This window comes from Silurus meridionalis, chromosome 19 (assembly GCF_014805685.1).
Source record: "Silurus meridionalis isolate SWU-2019-XX chromosome 19, ASM1480568v1, whole genome shotgun sequence".
Lineage (NCBI taxonomy): Eukaryota > Metazoa > Chordata > Actinopteri > Siluriformes > Siluridae > Silurus > Silurus meridionalis.
This window is the reverse complement of record NC_060902.1, coordinates 9,702,173-9,721,785: the sequence shown is the minus strand read 5'-3', so window position 1 is coordinate 9,721,785 and position 19,613 is coordinate 9,702,173. Positions and strand designations below refer to the sequence as shown.

The 19,613-nt window shown below is 35.0% G+C and overlaps 2 protein-coding genes across 6 annotated transcripts in view; both read left to right on the top strand.

Moving 5' to 3' along the window:
- The window catches only part of cpne1 (copine I), a 30,167-nt gene extending 28,171 nt beyond the window's left edge, over positions 1-1,996 (top strand). For all 4 annotated transcript variants that reach the window (XM_046874749.1, XM_046874750.1, XM_046874748.1 and 1 more), the window contains one exon: positions 1-1,996. This exon is cut by the window's left edge and continues 382 nt beyond it. The gene's annotated coding sequence lies outside the window, so the exon portion shown is untranslated.
- Positions 1,997-2,078: 82 nt separating this feature from the next.
- Positions 2,079-19,613, top strand: part of fer1l4 (fer-1 like family member 4) — a 39,040-nt gene continuing 21,505 nt past the window's right edge. Inside the window, exons 1-31 of one of the 2 annotated variants that reach the window (XM_046874741.1) lie at positions 2,079-2,543; positions 2,748-2,803; positions 4,542-4,630; positions 4,778-4,877; positions 5,091-5,185; positions 5,294-5,335; positions 5,421-5,588; positions 6,398-6,458; positions 6,897-7,028; positions 7,120-7,182; positions 7,273-7,357; positions 7,711-7,873; positions 8,025-8,208; positions 8,898-9,084; positions 9,414-9,692; positions 10,843-10,946; positions 11,332-11,440; positions 13,403-13,592; positions 15,438-15,558; positions 15,643-15,743; positions 15,832-15,919; positions 16,044-16,160; positions 16,266-16,418; positions 16,557-16,740; positions 16,942-17,033; positions 17,305-17,439; positions 18,006-18,179; positions 18,453-18,563; positions 18,703-18,864; positions 19,053-19,224; positions 19,313-19,425. In XM_046874741.1, coding sequence (XP_046730697.1) covers positions 2,465-2,543; positions 2,748-2,803; positions 4,542-4,630; positions 4,778-4,877; positions 5,091-5,185; positions 5,294-5,335; positions 5,421-5,588; positions 6,398-6,458; positions 6,897-7,028; positions 7,120-7,182; positions 7,273-7,357; positions 7,711-7,873; positions 8,025-8,208; positions 8,898-9,084; positions 9,414-9,692; positions 10,843-10,946; positions 11,332-11,440; positions 13,403-13,592; positions 15,438-15,558; positions 15,643-15,743; positions 15,832-15,919; positions 16,044-16,160; positions 16,266-16,418; positions 16,557-16,740; positions 16,942-17,033; positions 17,305-17,439; positions 18,006-18,179; positions 18,453-18,563; positions 18,703-18,864; positions 19,053-19,224; positions 19,313-19,425 — 3,909 coding nt within the window. In that variant the 5' untranslated portion in view covers positions 2,079-2,464. Of the gene's footprint in view, positions 2,544-2,747; positions 2,804-4,541; positions 4,631-4,777; positions 4,878-5,090; positions 5,186-5,293; positions 5,336-5,420; positions 5,589-6,397; positions 6,459-6,896; positions 7,029-7,119; positions 7,183-7,272; positions 7,358-7,710; positions 7,874-8,024; positions 8,209-8,897; positions 9,085-9,413; positions 9,693-10,842; positions 10,947-11,331; positions 11,441-13,402; positions 13,593-15,437; positions 15,559-15,642; positions 15,744-15,831; positions 15,920-16,043; positions 16,161-16,265; positions 16,419-16,556; positions 16,741-16,941; positions 17,067-17,304; positions 17,440-18,005; positions 18,180-18,452; positions 18,564-18,702; positions 18,865-19,052; positions 19,225-19,312; positions 19,426-19,613 lie in introns of both variants that reach the window. The other variant, XM_046874740.1, reaches the window with a different exon arrangement.

Below are 19,613 nucleotides of genomic sequence, written 5' to 3'. Positions count from 1 at the left end.
TGCAAAATATTATGTATGTTCAAGAACACTTAACATTACTTTGTGCTCTACATAGCTCTTATAACTAGATTATAATTAGCCCTTCACCATTCTAGCTTCATGAACATTTACATTTTTGTGGGCGTTGCAATGTTAACGTTTAAAATGCTGCAGGCTTCATTTATTTGGAACTCCAGCTTTGGTCTTTTTAAGTTTAGTTCCGAACCGATTAGTTCATTCCCAACATTATGCACAGTACAGGAACTGCATTTTTGAGGGAGTTTAGGGATGTTTTAATGAAACAACATCTTGATCTTGTTACAGCAAATCTCTAATTTTCTTCAGCTGTATGCCGTGTTTAGAACAAGATTAGATTTCTCTTGTGCTTTTTACAAAAGAAGGTAACAACTAAGGAGATCAAAAATCTGCCAATAGGTAATGACTAAAATCTGCTTTTGTTAATGACTGGTTATGGATGTGTATGCTATTACAAACTATAAGGCCTTTATTGGTTATTCTCTTATTTTTGTCTAATATCCCCTTTGCACTGGTTTTAGTAATAACGATGACCTCGTTAGCTAGCGATAAAGGGTACTAGTATGAACTAATGTTCCCTGTTCTAGAGTAAACATTGTTTGTTTTTGAATAATAAACAAATGCTGTAAATGCAATAAGAAAAGAGACAAATCAGAGACTTCACTGCATTTAAGAACTCTGGCTTTGTTTTATAGATCAACAGGGAAACAGACATCTCGAATAATCAGTTAATTTGCAAACAATTTACATAAACTATTAAATGTAACAATTTTAAACATTAATTCAAAGTTAAAGTACTTCAGTTCATTTTATAACACCTATGCACATGGAACAAAGAACATGTTTTATATTTATTTCATACTTTTAAGCTACACATTCACACCCTGGACTTATAAAGTCTGTATTTTATCCTATACAAACTACTAGTACCTTTTATTTCTAGCTAATTAGGTCAGCATTATGACCGAAACAAGGGTAAAGGAGCTATAAGACAAAAATAAGAATAACCAATAAAGGCTTTATATAAACATAAATATTAGTATATAATAGTATAAATAATAGTATAAAATGTTACCCAAAAGAAAGACTTGATCATATTTAAGTCATGACAAAGCACTGACATTAAACACAAAGTATGTTAGTCATTGTCAGAAGTATATATTTTTCTTTCTTTGTAGTAGGACTGCTCCAAAAATAAAATAAAACAACTGATAAATAAATTAATCAATAGTTTTACTCCAGCATTCAAGCGAGCCTTGAACTTATATATCCCTATATGATCATAGTTATGACTGTTCTGCACATCAACCACTTTTGAAAGTTTAGTAGAACCTAAAGCCAACCTCAGAGCTTATGAAATTCCTTACTTTATATTAATGCACTTGGTTTTATGCTAAATGACCACTGTTCACAATTTGCTTTTGGAATTGGATTAATATATTTTTAAATATTTGTTGCACTTCTCAGCCACTCTAGGTTTTGAAAGATTCCTTGTGTTTTTAAAATCTTCCTGTCTAATATCCTTTAAAGTAAAATGTGTTTAAATACCAGCTTTTTGTGTAGCACATATTATGCACTTTCACAAAAAAAATCACCAGAACTGAAACCCAGCACTGTGTAATGAATGCAATTATATACATCAATTACTAGTTAATTTTTTCCCAACCATATATACGAATGTTTGCAGCACGAAATGCCTTAAACAAAGTGTCAAATACTCTACACAACGTTTATTTTTTTACACGCGCACAAGATATTCCGATGCCTGATTTATAGTTGCATATAGATTTTATTTTATTATTTTTTTTTATAAATACTTCCCACTTATTTTCTCTATGCATGCGAGCAAAAATGCCATTATCAGCGGGAGTTAACGTCTGCACGTTGACCAGTTATCAGCTTGTGCCTTTTAGCTTTTATTTCTAGGGTTTTTTTGTTTGTTTGTTTTTTACATATAAAATCAATAAACTGCTTAATTGAATTTAATGCCTTTGTCTTGTTTGCTTACTCTAAATTTTTTTCCACTTTGCATAAAATCTCATTAACATAATTTTTAATCTTTCATTTACTTAATTCTAAGGAGTGCTCTGTTCAACAACAAAACAAAGATTCCAGTTCAGTCATCTGTTGATCCTTATGTCGTCATATCTAGCACTTCCTACCTGCCACATTACCATGTGCAAACAGTGGGGAAACTAAAGCTCCACACCTGAGCAGAGGAAAAGCCTTTCATATTCTGTACACTTTCTTGGTTTTCAGTCACTACACAGAGCAGCTTGGGTTTTTACCGCCTCAGGACAACCAAAACTCCAATCAATAATAAAGTTTATTTTGAGCATTCTCAAATGAACAGATTAGATTCATGGAAGCAAAATGTTAACTTAGGACAGGAAGAGCAAGGAAATTTACAGGACTGAAATCAAAGAAACGCGATCGACAACATTGAAACATGTCTATTGCTATCGTGCTAAAGAAGATTTCAAACTTACCTGGGAAATATGATCGAAAAGTAGAGTTGTCTTTTAGAGGTAAGCAGCTGCCTGGAAGCTTTTTTCTCTCTTTTTTTTAAAAGCAGGAATATGTCCTGATAAATTGATTTATGGATTTTATTGTGGGGTTGATTGTAACAATGGCTTATGATGCTCAGTGATCTTGTCTGTGTGTTCATATTTTTTTCTTTTGAATTGAGATATTCCATGTGATTTTTAAAAGAAATGTTGTTCATTACCCAGATTTTACTCACAAAACCAAGATTCTCCAATGTGAAAACATAGCGATTTTTAATGAGGTAAGGAAAACATGTTGCTGTAAGCTTTCAAGCCTGTGTGATTGTGAAATTTATTGTGAAGTTGTGTGACTAGGACAATATAAAGCCACTTATTAATTCTCTGTTTCACTTCATAAAATGCATGGTACTTCTCGATTTATTTAAAAAACAATTATGCTAAAACATTTGGATTTTTATGCAATAATGCACCTCAACAGTAATATAATAGTTCAGGCATAATTAGCATAATTTAGGGGTTTTATAATTGATTGTATTATATAACCAAACAAAGATAGATGGAAAAAAAACAAATGTTTGACAGCAGGCCTTCCTCTCTCATTTGTACTACGTTTTTAATAGTTTCAGTGTTTGGCGTTTGGTAGTTGAGAGGTGTGGATCTGTTCCTCACACAAACCGCTCCCTCTCGGATTAGTCACTCAAGGCACCTCTAGTTAGTGCGTGCCCATATCAATAAATGGCCAGCGCCCTGCATGCTCTCAGGAATGAATGTGCAATATTTACGCTAGTGTCTTTATCTGGAGTTAAAATTTAACTTGTGTTAACAAATGTTGAGATTTTACCATTTACTGAAATTAAAATGAAAATCAAGTCAAATGAAAAAAACATTTTGTTTGCAGAATTACAAATATGGCATGTTTTGCTCACTCAGCCTATTCTGTTATTTATATATGTAGAATATAAAGCATGTGACATAGCAGCATTTATCTAAAGGCAGTTATTACAAGAAGGTACTCACTTTTGCTATAAAGCAAGAATTATTGTGGCAAACAGGAAGCATTTCCAGTGACCCTGTTATTCTCAAAGTGTAGATAAATCATCCAGCTATTCAAATATACCTTTATACTTATTGGGTCCATTCGAACATTTTTATCCTTAGTGTTCCACATATTCAAACTCTGGTATGAAAGGAGTAAAACAATACGTGGTGTGCAGTTATAGAAAAATAGTCTACAATGAGGAGGTCCGATGCAGACCAGCACAAAGTAAATTACTCTGAACACCCTGCAGTGGTTTATTTTTCATAACAGTAACTCACCCTGGGATTTTTCTTGTCCTATACCACACTGATATCAGAATGTTTCAAATCTTTGGCTTATTAATGAAAAATATGCCATTCTTTTAAAATAAATTCAATGGTCTTGAGTGTCCTGTAGTTCCTGTTATCAGTGTTATAAAAATAAAGGGAGACCTTACTGAGTAAAATGTAACATATAATACCAGAAATACTCATCAAAACAGCAAGCATACTTTTCTCAGTTAAACTATTTTTATTCCATTTACCATTAGCCTTAATTACATGGGCTATGCCATTTGCAAAATTCCTGTGAATATGCTGATATTGTAGAAACTATATTGTACTATAAATGTGCAAATTAATGTAAAACATGTTATTTGAAGTACCACCAGTAGTGCCCCACCTGTATAAAAAATGTATAAAGACGTTCAGTCTAATACAATTCAGAAATTTAACAGCAAAATATTTTCCTAATTTTGTTCAAATTGTAATGATATTTCATTTGAGTTATTTAATTGCCCTCAGGCTTATAACTGGCTAAATATCACTATATTTCATAAGTGATTGCTTTGATTTTTACTGTAGTCATTATTAAACCCTGCTATGATGCATTGACACTTTTTGTAAAACCACTAGAATAAAGCATAATGAGTTAATGAGCAGGCCTGTCTGGTCACAAAAACTGTTCCTGCACTTTATTTTCTGACATCTGTGACTGTCTAGCACTTCAGATGGCCACACTATGGGAAAATCTTGAAGGATGAAGTGCTCTCCATTAGTGTGTACAACTGCAGCAAGATGTTCAGTAACAGGTGAGAGTATATGTATTGATCCATTTGTGTGAAATTATATAATGCTGTCTCAAACTGTTGCTGTTTTCTCAGTGAAGTAATAAATATGGCAACCATTTGACCATTATTTAAGTTATGATTCATGTCTCATGGTTGTTTGATTTTTAGACTGCTGGGGAAGCTGGTGATTAGTCTGCAGCATGTGGTGACAGCAGGAAGACTGGTCCTGAGGGAACCTCTTACAGACAGCAACCACAGTCTGACTGATGTGAGTTGCTTAAGAGCTCAGCAAAGCTATTATCCTTCCATTTGCTCACACAGCTCTCATTACTGATGGTTCTAAAATTTCTTGCACCTGATGACTAAAACATGTTTTAAGTGCACCTGTGTTAGTAACAGACAGTGGTATAATATATTTATTTTTTTGATGATTTTTTGTCTTTAAAACATCCTAATATTGGATTTCTATTTTTGTTTTCAGATATATGTTGAGTTGGATGTGAGGTTCCACCCTTTACAAGGTGCAGCTGGTGACTGGACTAGTGAAGACTTCCTTAGGGTAGAGGATACCGATGAGTGAGTGACATCAATCCATTTATCATCCATTCATCTGTCTATATGATTTACAAATTCAAAGCAAATGTGAATATGATTTTTTTTTGAGTCTGTTTTTTATCTATATAGAACTGGCCTTGTGATTCGAAACACTGGCTTTCTTGAACCTGGGTATGTATTGCTATTCAATATTTTTGTCAGACCATGCATTTGGTTTGCATGCTTCTGAAATTGTCATGATTAATTTGAATTTCAGAAACTTGCGGCCACAGCAGCAAGATCGAGAAGCCAGGGCACTTGGCCGTAGTTTGGTAAAGACCGACAATGAAGATGGAGATGATTATGATGATTATGATGACGATGATGATGATTATGATTTTTCAGACATGGATTGTACCAATATTACATTTACCCCCATCTTCAGGTATTTCACAACAGTTTATTATAATGTATTTGTTTAAGTGAATTCACTATCAGGTGTCGTGTGATATGTGAGACCTGATGGGTTCTTTTACTCATAAATTTGCTTAGCTCATTAAAAAGCCTTTCAAATGTAGATTTACATTTCTGTTAAATTAAATTAAACGATACTAGAAGCTATATTGATGTATAGACAGTTTTATAACAAATATTTGCTGAAATTATTATAATTATTTGATATTAATACAGATTGTACTGCTTGACAATCATATAAAATTCATAATGTTCATTATGCTATATGTTTGTGGGTCTAAAATGAATAAGGTTTAAGTTTTACATTTTGTCATCCACATTCTACATCACCAGCTATAATGTAATATTGGATTTTACTGGTATTCTGCAGAATGTTGTACTAACAGTCAACCCATTTTAAAGTGTACATTCTGAAAATTCAGAAGACAAGAACTATTAAGCTGATGATTAACAATTAGTATTTAAAAACCCAAGGATGATACCATGTAAATCATATTAATAGCTAATTACATCATCATGCAAGACAAATCCAAATTATGACTAGCCAACAATTTGGATATTAACCAGCTGTTAATTCACTTTTAATTTCTAATGATTACTGTATCCTCACTGGCATCTATAAGGTACAACCACATCTTTAGTGCCATGTTACAGATAACGTTTATAAGCGGATCATTTCTTTTCACATTAAGCCTGGTTTTGAAAAAATTGTCTCGTCTTCTTATTTGACTACTTCTACAAATTTTCCTCTCAATATTCACACATATTTATTTTCTTTAGCCGATGTGCACCTTTATCGAAGCATGAACTTGCTGTTGCCCCAAAGGTCAAGTCCTTCCAGGTGAGTTCCTGAAGATCTCATCAGCACATGCAGAAGCTCTAACACCTAATCCTATTATATAAATGTAAAAGTAAACCACACTGAACAAAACTGCCCCAAGGAAAGACTATTATTATTAAAATTATACTATTCTCTAATTTGTAATTCTGAGAATTAAAAAAGTTAGAATGCAATAGGGAAGAGGAAATAAATATATTATAATATTATATAATTCCCATCTGCAAACACAAGTTCATAAAGTCCAAAAGTCTGTTTAAAAATGTTGAAATGTTTGTGCTTTAAACGTTTGTTAACGATTGTTAAATGTTTGATGTGCTTTAAATTATTCAAGTGGTTCCTGTCTGATAGATTGTACATAAAATTGTCTGTAAGATGTGCTGTATGAATGTAGTGGATGAGAGGATGTAATCTTCATGTTTATCTGGTATTCTGCTGTAGGTGAATGTCAATATAATAGAGGCTCAGAAGTTGGTGGGTGTAAACATCAACCCCGCTGTGTACATCACAATAGGAGATGAGAAGAAACATACACTCACCCAGAAATCCACCAATTGTCCATTCTTTAATGAGGTATATGACTTCTAAAATGTAGAGGCCCATCTATAGAAACAATTCAACTCAGACCATAGCTTATGTTTATGATGCTTTTACTGTCTTCCAGAACTTTCTGTTTGAGTTTCAGGAGTTCCAAGATGTGCTTTTCGATAAAGTTATTCAAATTTCTGTAAGTGAATACTAGTGTGAAAAGATACATTAAAATTAAGCTTTTTTTAAATAGTTGACACTCTAGTAAACCATTTATTTGATATTTCAGGTTGTTCACAAAAAGATGCTTGCATTTCTGATGACCCACATTGGCTCCTTCAAAATAGACATCAGTACAGTCTACCACCAGCCAGGTATGCTAACTCATTCTAAATGAATTATTAACAAACACCAGTTTAATATCCTAAAAAAATCTTTGAAAAGCATGGACAGAAACTTCTCAGTCAGTTGTGTCCCATTTCCACTAAAAATGTATGACATTTGTACTGAGATAACATCATGCTGTCCAGTTAAATGAGGATAATTAACTCATCAGAGTGAGTGTGCTAATTGCAGGGCTCAATAGAGAATAGCATGTTAGCTGTAATTATCATTCAGGAAGCTAGCTCATAGTTCTCTCTCGCTCTCGCTTTTGCTCTCTCTCTCTCTCTCTCTCTCTCTCTCTCTCTCTCTCTCTGTCTCTCTCTCCTTTTTTTTCTCTTGGCAGACCACCGTTTCTACCAGAAATGGGCTCCACTTACAGACCCTAAGGACACCCGCTCAGGGATTAAGGGCTATGTAAAGTGCACGCTGAGCGTTATGATGAAGGGGGACCCTATGGGAATTGCCAGTTTGCCCTCTGTCACCAGTCAGAATGATGACATTGAGAAGTGAGCCATTGCTAAAACATTTCTCCTCTATCATCCCTTTTCCAGCCTTATTATGGCTCCTATACTGATATACCTAATGTTGCTTTTATATTATTCTGCATTTTGTTTGCTTTATTCTTAGAAAAGTATAAAAGGGTTTTCTTTTACACAGGAACTTACTCCTTCCTAAGAGGATGCCAGCAGAACGACCATGGGCCAAGTTCCTGCTGAGAATCTATAGAGCGGAGGACCTTCCCAGCATGAATGATGGTTTTATGGGCAGCTTCTCCAAAATGATTGGCGATAAAAAAGTTTTCATTGACCCATATGTGCAGGTCACGTTTGCTGGCCAGCAGGTGATTGCCGCATGACACCGCTTTTTACACTTTATCATTTAGGATGCAGTCAATTGAACATGCAGGTAAATAGGTAAGTGGGAATTTGATGTATAGGGCAGTCACATATATACAAAACACAGAGTTAATTGACATTGACTGTCGAATTTTCCGAGCGAGGGCAGTGCAAGTCATCTATGCATTTACTCAATCATTTAATTTTGTTATTAGGAGTTGCAGTGCTGTATACCTAATTCTAATCATGTCATTGCTTTCTGTAAGAGGCCTTTTTTATTTTCTCTTATACTTAAAGCTTAACTGGGGCCCGTGGTTACTTTAAATTTAAAATGCATAAATGTATGTACTGGCCATCCAGTATTCCTTACTGTAAACTTACACACGCACACACACCCACACCCTAAAGCAGGTCTATTTGTTAAATGGGTTGGGTGCACATATTTGCTGTCTTGATGGTTCCTTATTAGCTAAGAGCATATACAGCAATTAGTTATGTATTTGGAACACAGTCTTACAATGTTAAATGTTCCCCTTTAACAAAGGTGTCTAAATTCAATGAAACAATTTAGATAATACACCAATTATTCACAATAAACATAATAAAATAAGCAATATAAAATGCCAGTTCTTTACCAACTACAGTTCGCTGAATTATAGTTGTGGTTGGACTAAGTGGAGGGTGTTGCTTTTAGGGAGAGACGTCAGTCGACACAGGCACCAATTCACCAGTGTGGAACGAGCAGATCTCTTTCATCGAGCAGTTTCCTCCCCTTTCTCGACGAATCAAAATTCAGATCCTTGATGATGCCAACATTGGTGATGTAGCTGTGGCCACACACTTCCTTGACCTCCAGCAAATCTCAAACCCCAACAGAAATGGTGAGGGTTCTCCACAACATTTGTTTTCTTTTTTTTTTTAAAGCTGCAGTTCTATATCTAATAATGTCCTACTCCCTTTCTTTTTGTTTTTGTTTTTCTCACTGATATTTTGGTTTAAATTAAATACTCTCAAACATAATCTCTCTAAAATCTTTTTAGTCTCATGTAGTTTTTAAAGATTATCACTTTGTTTGATGCTTTTTAATTTATCAGTTGCCTAAAAAAGCATAATGTGTAGCCAAGTATCTTAAAAAAGCATAATGAAGCCTTGTCTAGTTTCTTACCTTCTGGTAGTTTCCTGACCTGGCTTTTCATTGACTCTGCTGTAGGGTTTAATCCAACTTTTGGGCCATCGTGGGTCAACTTATATGGGTCACCTCAAAACTCCTCACTGCGTGACATCCACCGTGACCTAAACGAGGGCCTGAGTGAGGGCATCTTCTACCGGGGCAGAGTGCTGCTGTCTCTGACAGTGGAGGTTTACTCATCCCCTGCAGTTGCTGTAGTGGAGAGTAAAGCCATTGCCAGTGTCAAGAACACGATGAGCAAACTTACATTTAAGCGGAAAAGCAAGAAGTCCAAAGAAAAGATGACAAAAGAAAATGATGGTAAGAACAGAGACAAGTTTTAATTATAATAGTGCCAAAAAGAAGTTTAAAAACCATTTTTAATAATATGACACATTACACATCTGGCAGGTCTGTGAAGTATTCAATCTTTTTAGCTTTGTGTTTTATTTTTTTATATATATATATATATATATATATATATATATATATATATATATATATATATATATATATATATATGATGTATTTATATATTTCTTTATTTTAACATTAAGGAACTATTGTGTCCTACTATCAAATTTAGTCAAGACATAGGTCTGAATAAGGGAATTAAACAATTTCTAAAGCTTTGAAAGTTCTGAGCTTCATTATTGTAAAATGGAAGACATTTGTAACCATCAGAACTCTAAATACTCTGGCTAGTAACAGGCCTAGAAGGTAAACAAAAATCCAGTGACCACTCTAACAGAATATATCTGTTGTTGTCTTCACCAAAAGGGAAACATGATGTTGAAAGCAGTATTTTATGGGGGGACTTAATCAGAGGGAAAGATAAATGCAAACTTTGGGACAAGTATCAGAGAATAAAGTGCAGAGATTTAAAGATGGTAGTTCCTAGATGCTGCCAGCGGTAATTACTAAAGCACTAAATAAAGGTTTCTTTCATGTTTAATAATTAAGATTTTTCAACCCTTCTAAAAACTTGTTATTGCTAAGCTAATATTGGATATTGTGTGTAGATTAATGGTCAGCAAAAGTCAATTCAAAGCAATAAAGAATGTAAAAACAGAAGGGGTCTGAATACTTAGTCAATGTAATCACTGTAGTTAAGGTGTCATCTGTTAGCAGATAATGTTAAAAGTGTCACTTTCAATCAACAACTTTTCATGTCTGGATAAAAACACTGGATAATTTTTGGTCATTTTTATTATTATTATTTTTAATAATAAACAGCTCTATAATAAACAGCTCTAGCTCTATAGATTACACAACAATGTAGGCTAAACTTTCTCTGGTACATAATGTGTTTAGTTGAATGATTCTTCAAGAGTACTGCTTACACAATCTGTTTTAATGTCTGCTTTCTGTCTGTATTTTACATTATTATTAAAACATAATTTAATAGCTAGATTTTAAATGTGATTATGTTGTCATACAGTTCAGGCTGTTATGTTGTCATACTGTTCAGGTGTGCAGGCTCGCAGTGGTCCTTCTGAAGAGTCAGAGGAGGCCACATCTGAGGTTCCAGCAGCAGTCACTGTTGAAGTGGAGGAGATTCATCCTCTTCCTGAGGTTTGAAGTTTTTTTTTTTGCATTTAAAATACATTTGTAGAATTGATCAGGCTTTAATATCCACTTTACCTGTACCCTTGCTCATTCATGCAGTTATCCATTCAGCAAATTATAAGGTAGCAGCAAAATGTGATACACGTCTCACCTTAAGATACACTTCAGTGATCAAAATGAAGCAAATGTGAGAAAATCTCAGTAATTTTTCTGCACACCAGCTTCTGGAGTTTGCAAAGAATGATGTGAGTAACAAAAATAAAGATGACTAATAGCTTGAATGAGCAGGTTTACAAGTAATGTTCTTGAATCAGCCACTGAAAGTATTCTATAATATTTGATGGAGAGATGTCGAGAGAGAGATGTCCTAATGCTTACCTTAACTTTACAGAACTTCACAGGTGCAAAAGAGGAATTCTTGCTGTTTGCATCATTCTTTGAGGTGACCATGATGGATCCATCCATTGGCTCCAGATATGTTACCTTTGAGCTATCTATAGGTATGAATAAATAAAGAACAGCTAAATACTATCAAGTCGATTCATATTTGAATATAGTGAAGTTTTATTATAAATAATTATAGTCTTTCAAAGTATATTGGAGTTACAATAAAATAATGAATATAGCCAACTTTAATTTGAAGGCCCTTACATTAGATTTTTCTGTGTGAGTCCCTGCTTTTTAAGGAAACAGATGTTTTTGGATTGACTGACATAGTGATAAAATAAATTGAATACAATGAATTTCTTCCCTGAAGATATTCTGGCAGGCCTTTATGCAGCTGTCTTTAGTTCCTGTTTTAATTTTATTTGAATAAATATTTTTGGGTTGCCTTTAAAATGTGCTAAAGTTATGTCTAGCTTGGCCTAGCTACATTGTAAAGCCCTGTCTAATGGCTTTTGAAACATTTGGCTGAGTCTGGGCAGCTCTTTATACTCTTCTCTTCCCATACTACTACTACTACTTCTTCTTCTTTTTTTTCCACCCAGGGTTTCTACTTCACCAGGGAAAAATTAATTTTGACATTCAGAACTACTATTGTTTTCTTTAGTCTTCTGCACTTTTTAGTGTTCCTGAGCTTACTAGTTCATTCTGTATTTCTAACAATATTCCAAATATTCCAACAAATTGATATAGCTGCAACTTATCTTGTGCTGCACTCAACAAAAATTATTTTGTGAATCTCTCACCATCACACTGCATTTGTTTAATTCACTTTTATTTGCATCTTGCTTTTAACAGTGGGCATAGTCCAATTGTCCCAAAGTAGCTTTACAGCTTTCCAGTTTGAGTATGGATTCCAACTTTATCTATTAAATAGCTTAATAGGATTCTGGAATAGGGAGTTTATTATTTTCTTTTGTATAACTGTTCACTATAATGGTCATTGTACAATTGTGTAAATTGGAGCTCATAGGAGATTTGAGTATGAGCAGCAGAGTTTAACTGTTTAATGATGGGGACTAGTGTGTTAACTAATTTTACAAATTGTAGTTCTAAGGTTATTCAAGGACGATTGTAAACCCTTTGTTTCTCTACATTACATTACATTACATTTGCGGCATTTGGCAGACGCCCTTATCCAGAGCGACTTACAACTGAGCAGGGGAGCTTTGCTCAAGAGCCCAGCAGTGGCAGCTTGGTGGTGGTGGGATTTGAACCTGTGATCTTCTGATCCAAAGCCAAATGCCTTAACCACTGAGCTACCACCTCCCGTTACTGTGACGGGCTTTCCTCGTGCTACGTCGTTACTGTGACGGGCTTTCCTCGCGTTCCGCCGTTACTCTGACGGGCTTTCCTCGTGTTCCGCCGTTACTCTGACGGGCTTTCCTCGTGTTCCGCCGTTACTCTGACGGGCGGAATTCTCTATGCCATTTTCGTAGTTTCCATCACTCTTCTGAGAAGGCTTTCCACTTGATTTTGAAACATGTCTGTAATAAATTGTCACAAGATGAAGAATAGTAAGAATAGTCACGAGGGCATTTGTGAGGTCATGCACTGGTGTTGAGCACGGTGACATGGGGTACAGTCAGATCTCCAGACAACTCTTTGGACTTCATGTTGAGGATTGATGGCAACAGATACAAATCTAAAATTGTACATTTAAAATTAATGAAATCTCCTTTAAAATAGGGAAAAATAAGAAAGTAATAGCACACATCTGGTGAGGGAAAGTTGCACAGCCAAATGTATTATTAGTTGTGTTTCCTTAATATTAATTCCATCACCATTCTTCTTTTAGATCAAATTAATTATTCAATTTTGGCTCCAATATAGTGTAGTAAACAGCTAAAATCTACAAATTGCTTATAAATAAGTAGTTTTTTTAGCCTTGTGTTGTATTCAAATAATACATATTTAAATGGTTTATTTCTAGAAATAAATAAAGATCAGAAATGATCTGAATGAGCACGATGGCTGAATGTATTAAACAAAATAAATAATTGTTTTCACTTTTGTAGGAAACTATGGCAAAACATCAGATGTGATAGTAAAGAGTGAGAAGAGCAGTGGTCATGATGATGTGGCAGAAGACCAACAGCCTCTATTAGCCACAGAGGATGAGCTGGAGAGACAAGAACCGCCTGGAATGGGCTCTAGGGACAAGTCTGTAACAACACCCAGAAGGGCACAGCCCACTGAATATGATGGGTAATGCAGCACCACTCAATTAAACTCTTCTGTACTTAATAATCATACTAAATACACCCCCAAAAATTCCCCAAATCTGTGAAATCTTTTGCTTTATTATCATTTATTTTATTTAACTATCTTAATTAAACTGTCAACTCTGGAATGTTTGTTAATTAGCATTAAAGAATCTTAATAGTCTGGTTGACATTTTGACCCTTAAGTTTGCTTTCACACCTATTAGTTTACTACAAAATCCAAATTAGCCAGAGGTCAATTTGGTGTGGTTTGGTTTCACAACAGTAAAAAGTAACAAACAGCATGTATTCGTTTTATATTAACTGAATAGTTTACAATAACAAGTTTTTTTTTTTTTTAGTATAATTAAACATAAGTTTACTTTCTGGAGTAAAGTGTTTGGGTTTTTGCACATGATGTTAGTCATTGTTTATATATTTTTTTTATTTTAAAGCTGAAAGAAAATAGATCAGAACAAATATTAGAACATTTTTTGGTTAATTGTGTTATTTGTGTTAATTTTTATTATTTACTTGTATTCATTTTATTGATTACTACTTTTATTTACTCTCCGGTAAACTATTAAAGTAGCAGTACCTTTCATTACATCAGTATGTCTAGGGGTGCTTTTAAAGATATCCCAATTAACATAATTAAATAAACCACAAATATACCAGAAATATATAGATTGTTCTTATATACATAGAAAAAGAGTTCTTATATACATAGAGATAATAGAAATCACCCAAGCAAAGAGAGCATGGACCTGCCATTAAATAAATGAATATTTAATTATCAAAATATTTAGTGTGCATATCTGTGCATCACATACCATGTGTATTTTTCTATTTTTTACTTGTCCAAATATGAGTAACAGCATTACAGCACTGCTTTTGTATGTCAGTACAGCAGCTTGCATCTACAACACATGTTGCCTACACCCCACCCCGTATATGGGGATGTTTGATTCATGTCCTGTTGTTGGATGAATTCAGGGCAGCATTATTTTACTGCATGATAAAATAAAACTGTCAATATTTTAGAGCAGTGCTTAAATATTGCTGAATTATTAGAGTTAATGGCGATTTTGCCATAGTTTTCCTCTTTTGAGAATTTTTCCATATAGTTTTGCAGGATCAAAAGTTTTAAGGAATATTAATTTCTGTGTTTCACAAATAATAACCCAGATATTTCCTTCTGTAAAGTACACTTGAATCTACAATGAAGTATGCTGTAATTCAACCATTTTTCCCCCTTACTTCTTCCTTTCTCATACACATTAAATTAAATGTGTATCATACAAAGCTTACAGCATAGATTTAATTTGACTGCCATGGAAGTTATCTCATTAACTTGTTGTGTTACTCAGTAAGTGGCACTCACATCTCATTGTCCCTGCTATTGGGTTCGCACATATCACAACAAATAGTTGTGTGGTTTACTTTTTTTTTTATATCGGCTAAATGAACATTTCTGCTAAAAAAAAAAATAGCTCTGTGGCTGAAGTTGGATTTCCAACACACAGCAGACACTATGTTTTTTTACAATAGTCCAAACAGTTGACATTGCAATAGACAACTCCAAACATCTTTTCAGGTATTCCTAAGTATTCATTTTTCATGACATTATTGCATGCATTAGCCAAGTGAGTCTCTCCACCTCTGGCAGGATGAAATGGTGGAATAAAATGCAAATTATCAGCTAAACTGTGAGAACTTACTGAAAGGTTTCCCGTTAAATATGGCTGTGTACCATTGCTACTTACTGTGAATCATGCACCAGACATCACTATCCAGATAATATTCACTGCCACGGCCTGTTGTTTCTTAAACTGCTGTAATTTTGCAGGTCTTTCCGCTGTATTCCCCTGCTACGTGAAAAACCCTGTCTTTATGTATGGAACTATTTTGAGGACCACACATTTCGTTACTACAACTGCAACTGGCTGTACAAGATGGCTGACAGGCTGGCATGTTCACTATTATATATAATAAAATTCCAGGTTTCCTGAACATTATCTGCTTGTTACGCTGTTTTTTGTGTTCACTTCTAGGAATTTGGCATTGATGAGGTTGAGATGCTTTTAAAAAGACCAAGAAGTAATGCCAAGGAGCGCTTAATGGAACTCATGATGGAGTTTGTTTCCACCTGCAAGTAGGCCTTTGCTTTAAATGCATTTTTGTTCACTCATTGAACATTTTCATTGCACATAAAGCACATGGCCCTTCTTTCTAATTTCCAGACAGTATAGTGCAAGCTTGGAAAGGAAAAGGCAGTCACGGCCAAACAACCTTGACAAGTGCCGCACAGCCTTCATTAAGAGAAACATAGTGAGATACATTTGCATAACATTTTGCATTCCTTATTTTATTCTGAATGGGACAGTTGTTTTACTCTTACTCTTTGGTTTTTAGATTTTTCCTATTTATGGTATTTGAATCCCATTGTTGTTAGATCATTCTGGTCAAGCAGGCTCTAAGAGTGCAGAGGAGGGTAACAAGACGGACAGTTCGAGAGAAGCTGGCTGATGTCAGACGCATCCTAAAGAGATTATACTTCCTGGCTAAAGAGGTAAGTGTGGCCGTTGTCCTTGGAGAATGTCAATATGTCGCATGGTTTACTGCATGTATTTGCCTGTAACTGAAACTTTCTGTTCCCTGTTTTTAATATTTTTAGCCTCAGAGCACTCTGCCTGATGTGTTTCTCTGGATGATAAGTGGAGGGAAGAGGATAGCATATGCCCGGATCCCAGCGCCCTCCATCCTTTTCTCTCTAGTAGAGGAAGAGAAAGGCAAAAACTGTGGCAAAATCACATCCATTTACATGAAGGTGTATTAAAATGATTATCCTATGTTGAACACAGCAAACAAATAATATCAGATTCAGAGTATACTATTACAAAACCGATTTATATAGCCTAATCTTAAAAAAAGATCAACATCAATTTCTTTCAACATCGATTTCTAGACATCTGGAGGACCACTGGGTGAGATCTTTGCAAAACTGGAAATCTATATGTGGCTTGGTGTCACAAAGTATTCGAAAAACTGTGTCACAAGCCTGCCTTCTGAATTCAGGCCCATATATGAGGAAGCAACTTTTGGGATGCCAATACCCCCAAACATGCCACCCACTAAATTAGCTGTGGATGGTAAGAATGTTGTTTGAAAATATGCTTTTCCACAGTCCTTATTTTCCATGAACTAGGAATGTTATTGATTGCTTACTCTTTCTGATTGTAATCTGTAGTTAATTTTTTAAAAACATCTAAAAAAACCAAAATGATTTTAATGGATGCTTGTTTCATGATATATTGCTTATTATGTCCATTTGTGCTGTGTTCTTTTTCCAGACAGTCGTTATTTCCAGCTCCGTGCACACATTTACCAAGCACGTGGCATCATTGCTGCAGATGATGATGGCCTCTCAGACCCTTTCATTAAGGTTGTGTTCTCCAATCAATGCCAAGTCACACAGGTCTGTTGAATACATTTATACAGCTTAGGCCTGTGTGTTTGGGGGCTCGAATCATATGCTGAAATAGTATACCACTAGTTTCTATATTATTTATCTTTTAGGCACAGACATTGTAATAAAAATGGCATTTAACACCAAAGTAAAAGTATTTAAGAATTACTTAAAACTATCCTGTACATATTATTGAATACTATTTTAAGTATATTTTTCCTGAACACACTCTGCATGTGTGTTATAGATATTGGAGGATACTCTGTCCCCAACATGGTGTGAGTTGCTGCTGTATGATCAGATCCTCATGGAAGGCAGCAAAGATGACTTCAGGAATGACCCCCCTGTGGTTATCATCAATATCTACGACTATAACAAACTAGTGAGCTTATCACACTCATGTACAAGACAGTACAGAAAAATATTGTGATTACTCAAACTGCTTTCCTCCATAGAATATCACACACAACAATATCTAGAGTTTACAAAAAGCAAAAAACTTTAAGCTCATTCAATGTTTCTTTCACCAACAGCTATTTGGTTAGTTTTTTTGTTAGTTTGGCTTTTGTTTCTCTTTTTATGCTGTATGCTTATAAATGGCACAGTTTTCCTATTTTTAATGTAAAATGGCTGTACATAGACTGCCCCCATGGTCTTCATGTCAGTATTTTGTTTTAGACAATGAATGCATTCCTCACAGATAAAAGTTAATGGATCAAAACAAGAATAATTGTGCTATTAAGGGTTTAAACTATTGATCGAACTGGGCTCAGCTGGATATAAAGAAGCACCTGTCACTTAAATGTTAAAATATTTTGTTCACTTTGAAAATGGTTAAAGCAAAAAGTGCCATCTTTTCATATAAGAATTTTGATACTGTGTTGTAGTTACAGTTTAATTGCTTTAATTTGAGCAAATTTTAACTGATCTGTTATGAATTTAACCCAGGGCAGTCCACAGTCACTAGGTCGAGCATTTGCTGAACCAGAGCTGAAATTTGTGGAGGAGCCATATAAGAAACCCCTGCTAAAGTTCTTTGACATCTCTAAAGGGAAAAGCAATGCTGGAGAGCTACTGGCTGCATTTGAGCTGATTGAGCTAGATTACTCTGGCTTCGGAGAGGTGTGTGCTTTAGTCTTACTGTTTACTTGCTACTGTCAGTAGGCAGATTTTTTTTTGCTCAGACTGTCAAAGCTAGAAGACTTTTTGCTTAATGTGTTTAATGTTAATGGGTTAACCGAGAAGAAATTACATTTTCAACTATTTTATGTCATGCAAATATGTTCGTTTTAAGCACTTGCTTGTAATTTGGATGTTTACCACAGATGAAGCTCCATTAAAAGCACATATAATTTTTTACTTTTTAAATATAATGTGTATATATTGCATGAACAGCCTGTACTACCACTGGATGTGGAGCCCAGAGAGCCGGAGTACTTGGAGTCAGAGAGACATTACATTATCCCAGAAGGAGTGCGGCCCGTTCTTAGGAAATTCAGGATAGAGGTACAATAACCAAGATCTGGGTACATCAGATAAAACTTTTGAACTTTTGGAAAATTAATATATCATTGGAGGTTTACATTACTTATGTGCATCCTCTAAAAGGCTTCTGACTACTGTGTTGTTTTTTTTTTTTTGGCAGGTCCTGTACTGGGGTCTGCGGGACCTGAAACGTGTGAACCTATTTGAAGTGGAAAAGCCTCAGGTGCGAATGGAGTGTGCAGGACAGATGATTGAGTCAGAAGAGATTGAAAATTACAAGCAGAACCCCAACTTCATTGAGGTTGTTAGATATTTTGATGTGGTAAGTCTTTTGAAGAAGGGGTTTAAACATAATCTATGCTGAACGCTAATGTTGTTGTGTCATTTTATGTTGAGCTCTTGCAATGACGGTCCTTAAATGCTTGTAATGACACATTAGTGGTCATTTTAGTGATGATCATATGTATGTCAGTGGCATGAAGCTGAATGCGTGTGATGTGTATGCTTTAGGAGCTTCCAGAGCTAGTGTACCTGCATCCTCCCCTCACCATCTTTGTGATGGAGCAACGGGCATTTGGACGGTGGGTGTTGGTGGGGACTCATGTTGTGCAGAGTCTCATGCACTTTGCACCTAAAGACCTTGATGACTGGAAGGAGGATGACGAGGAGGAGCCTCATGAAGGTACATGACAGTGAATAGGTTAAACTGCACATTTTTGACAAGAATACATATAGGAGTCTTTGGCAATTACATTTTTTTTTATTTTCAGAGAAAGAAACTCCAAAACAGAACACTGCTCTGCAGACAGTAATGAGTATGGACCTGAGAGGACTTCCCCTAAAAGACACAAAAATTCCCATTAACCCTTTCAATCTAGTCACTGTGAGTTTTATGTGCATGTGCATCAACATCAGCATTATTTGTCTGACATTTATTTTCCATATATCTGCATTTGGAGCCCTAAAGTTATTCAAAGTTATTTCAACATTTAATGCTGCTTTCACATCCTATATGATCTGTAGCCTATAAAATTTTAGTAAAATAAGGAATTATGTACTATTAATAAATAA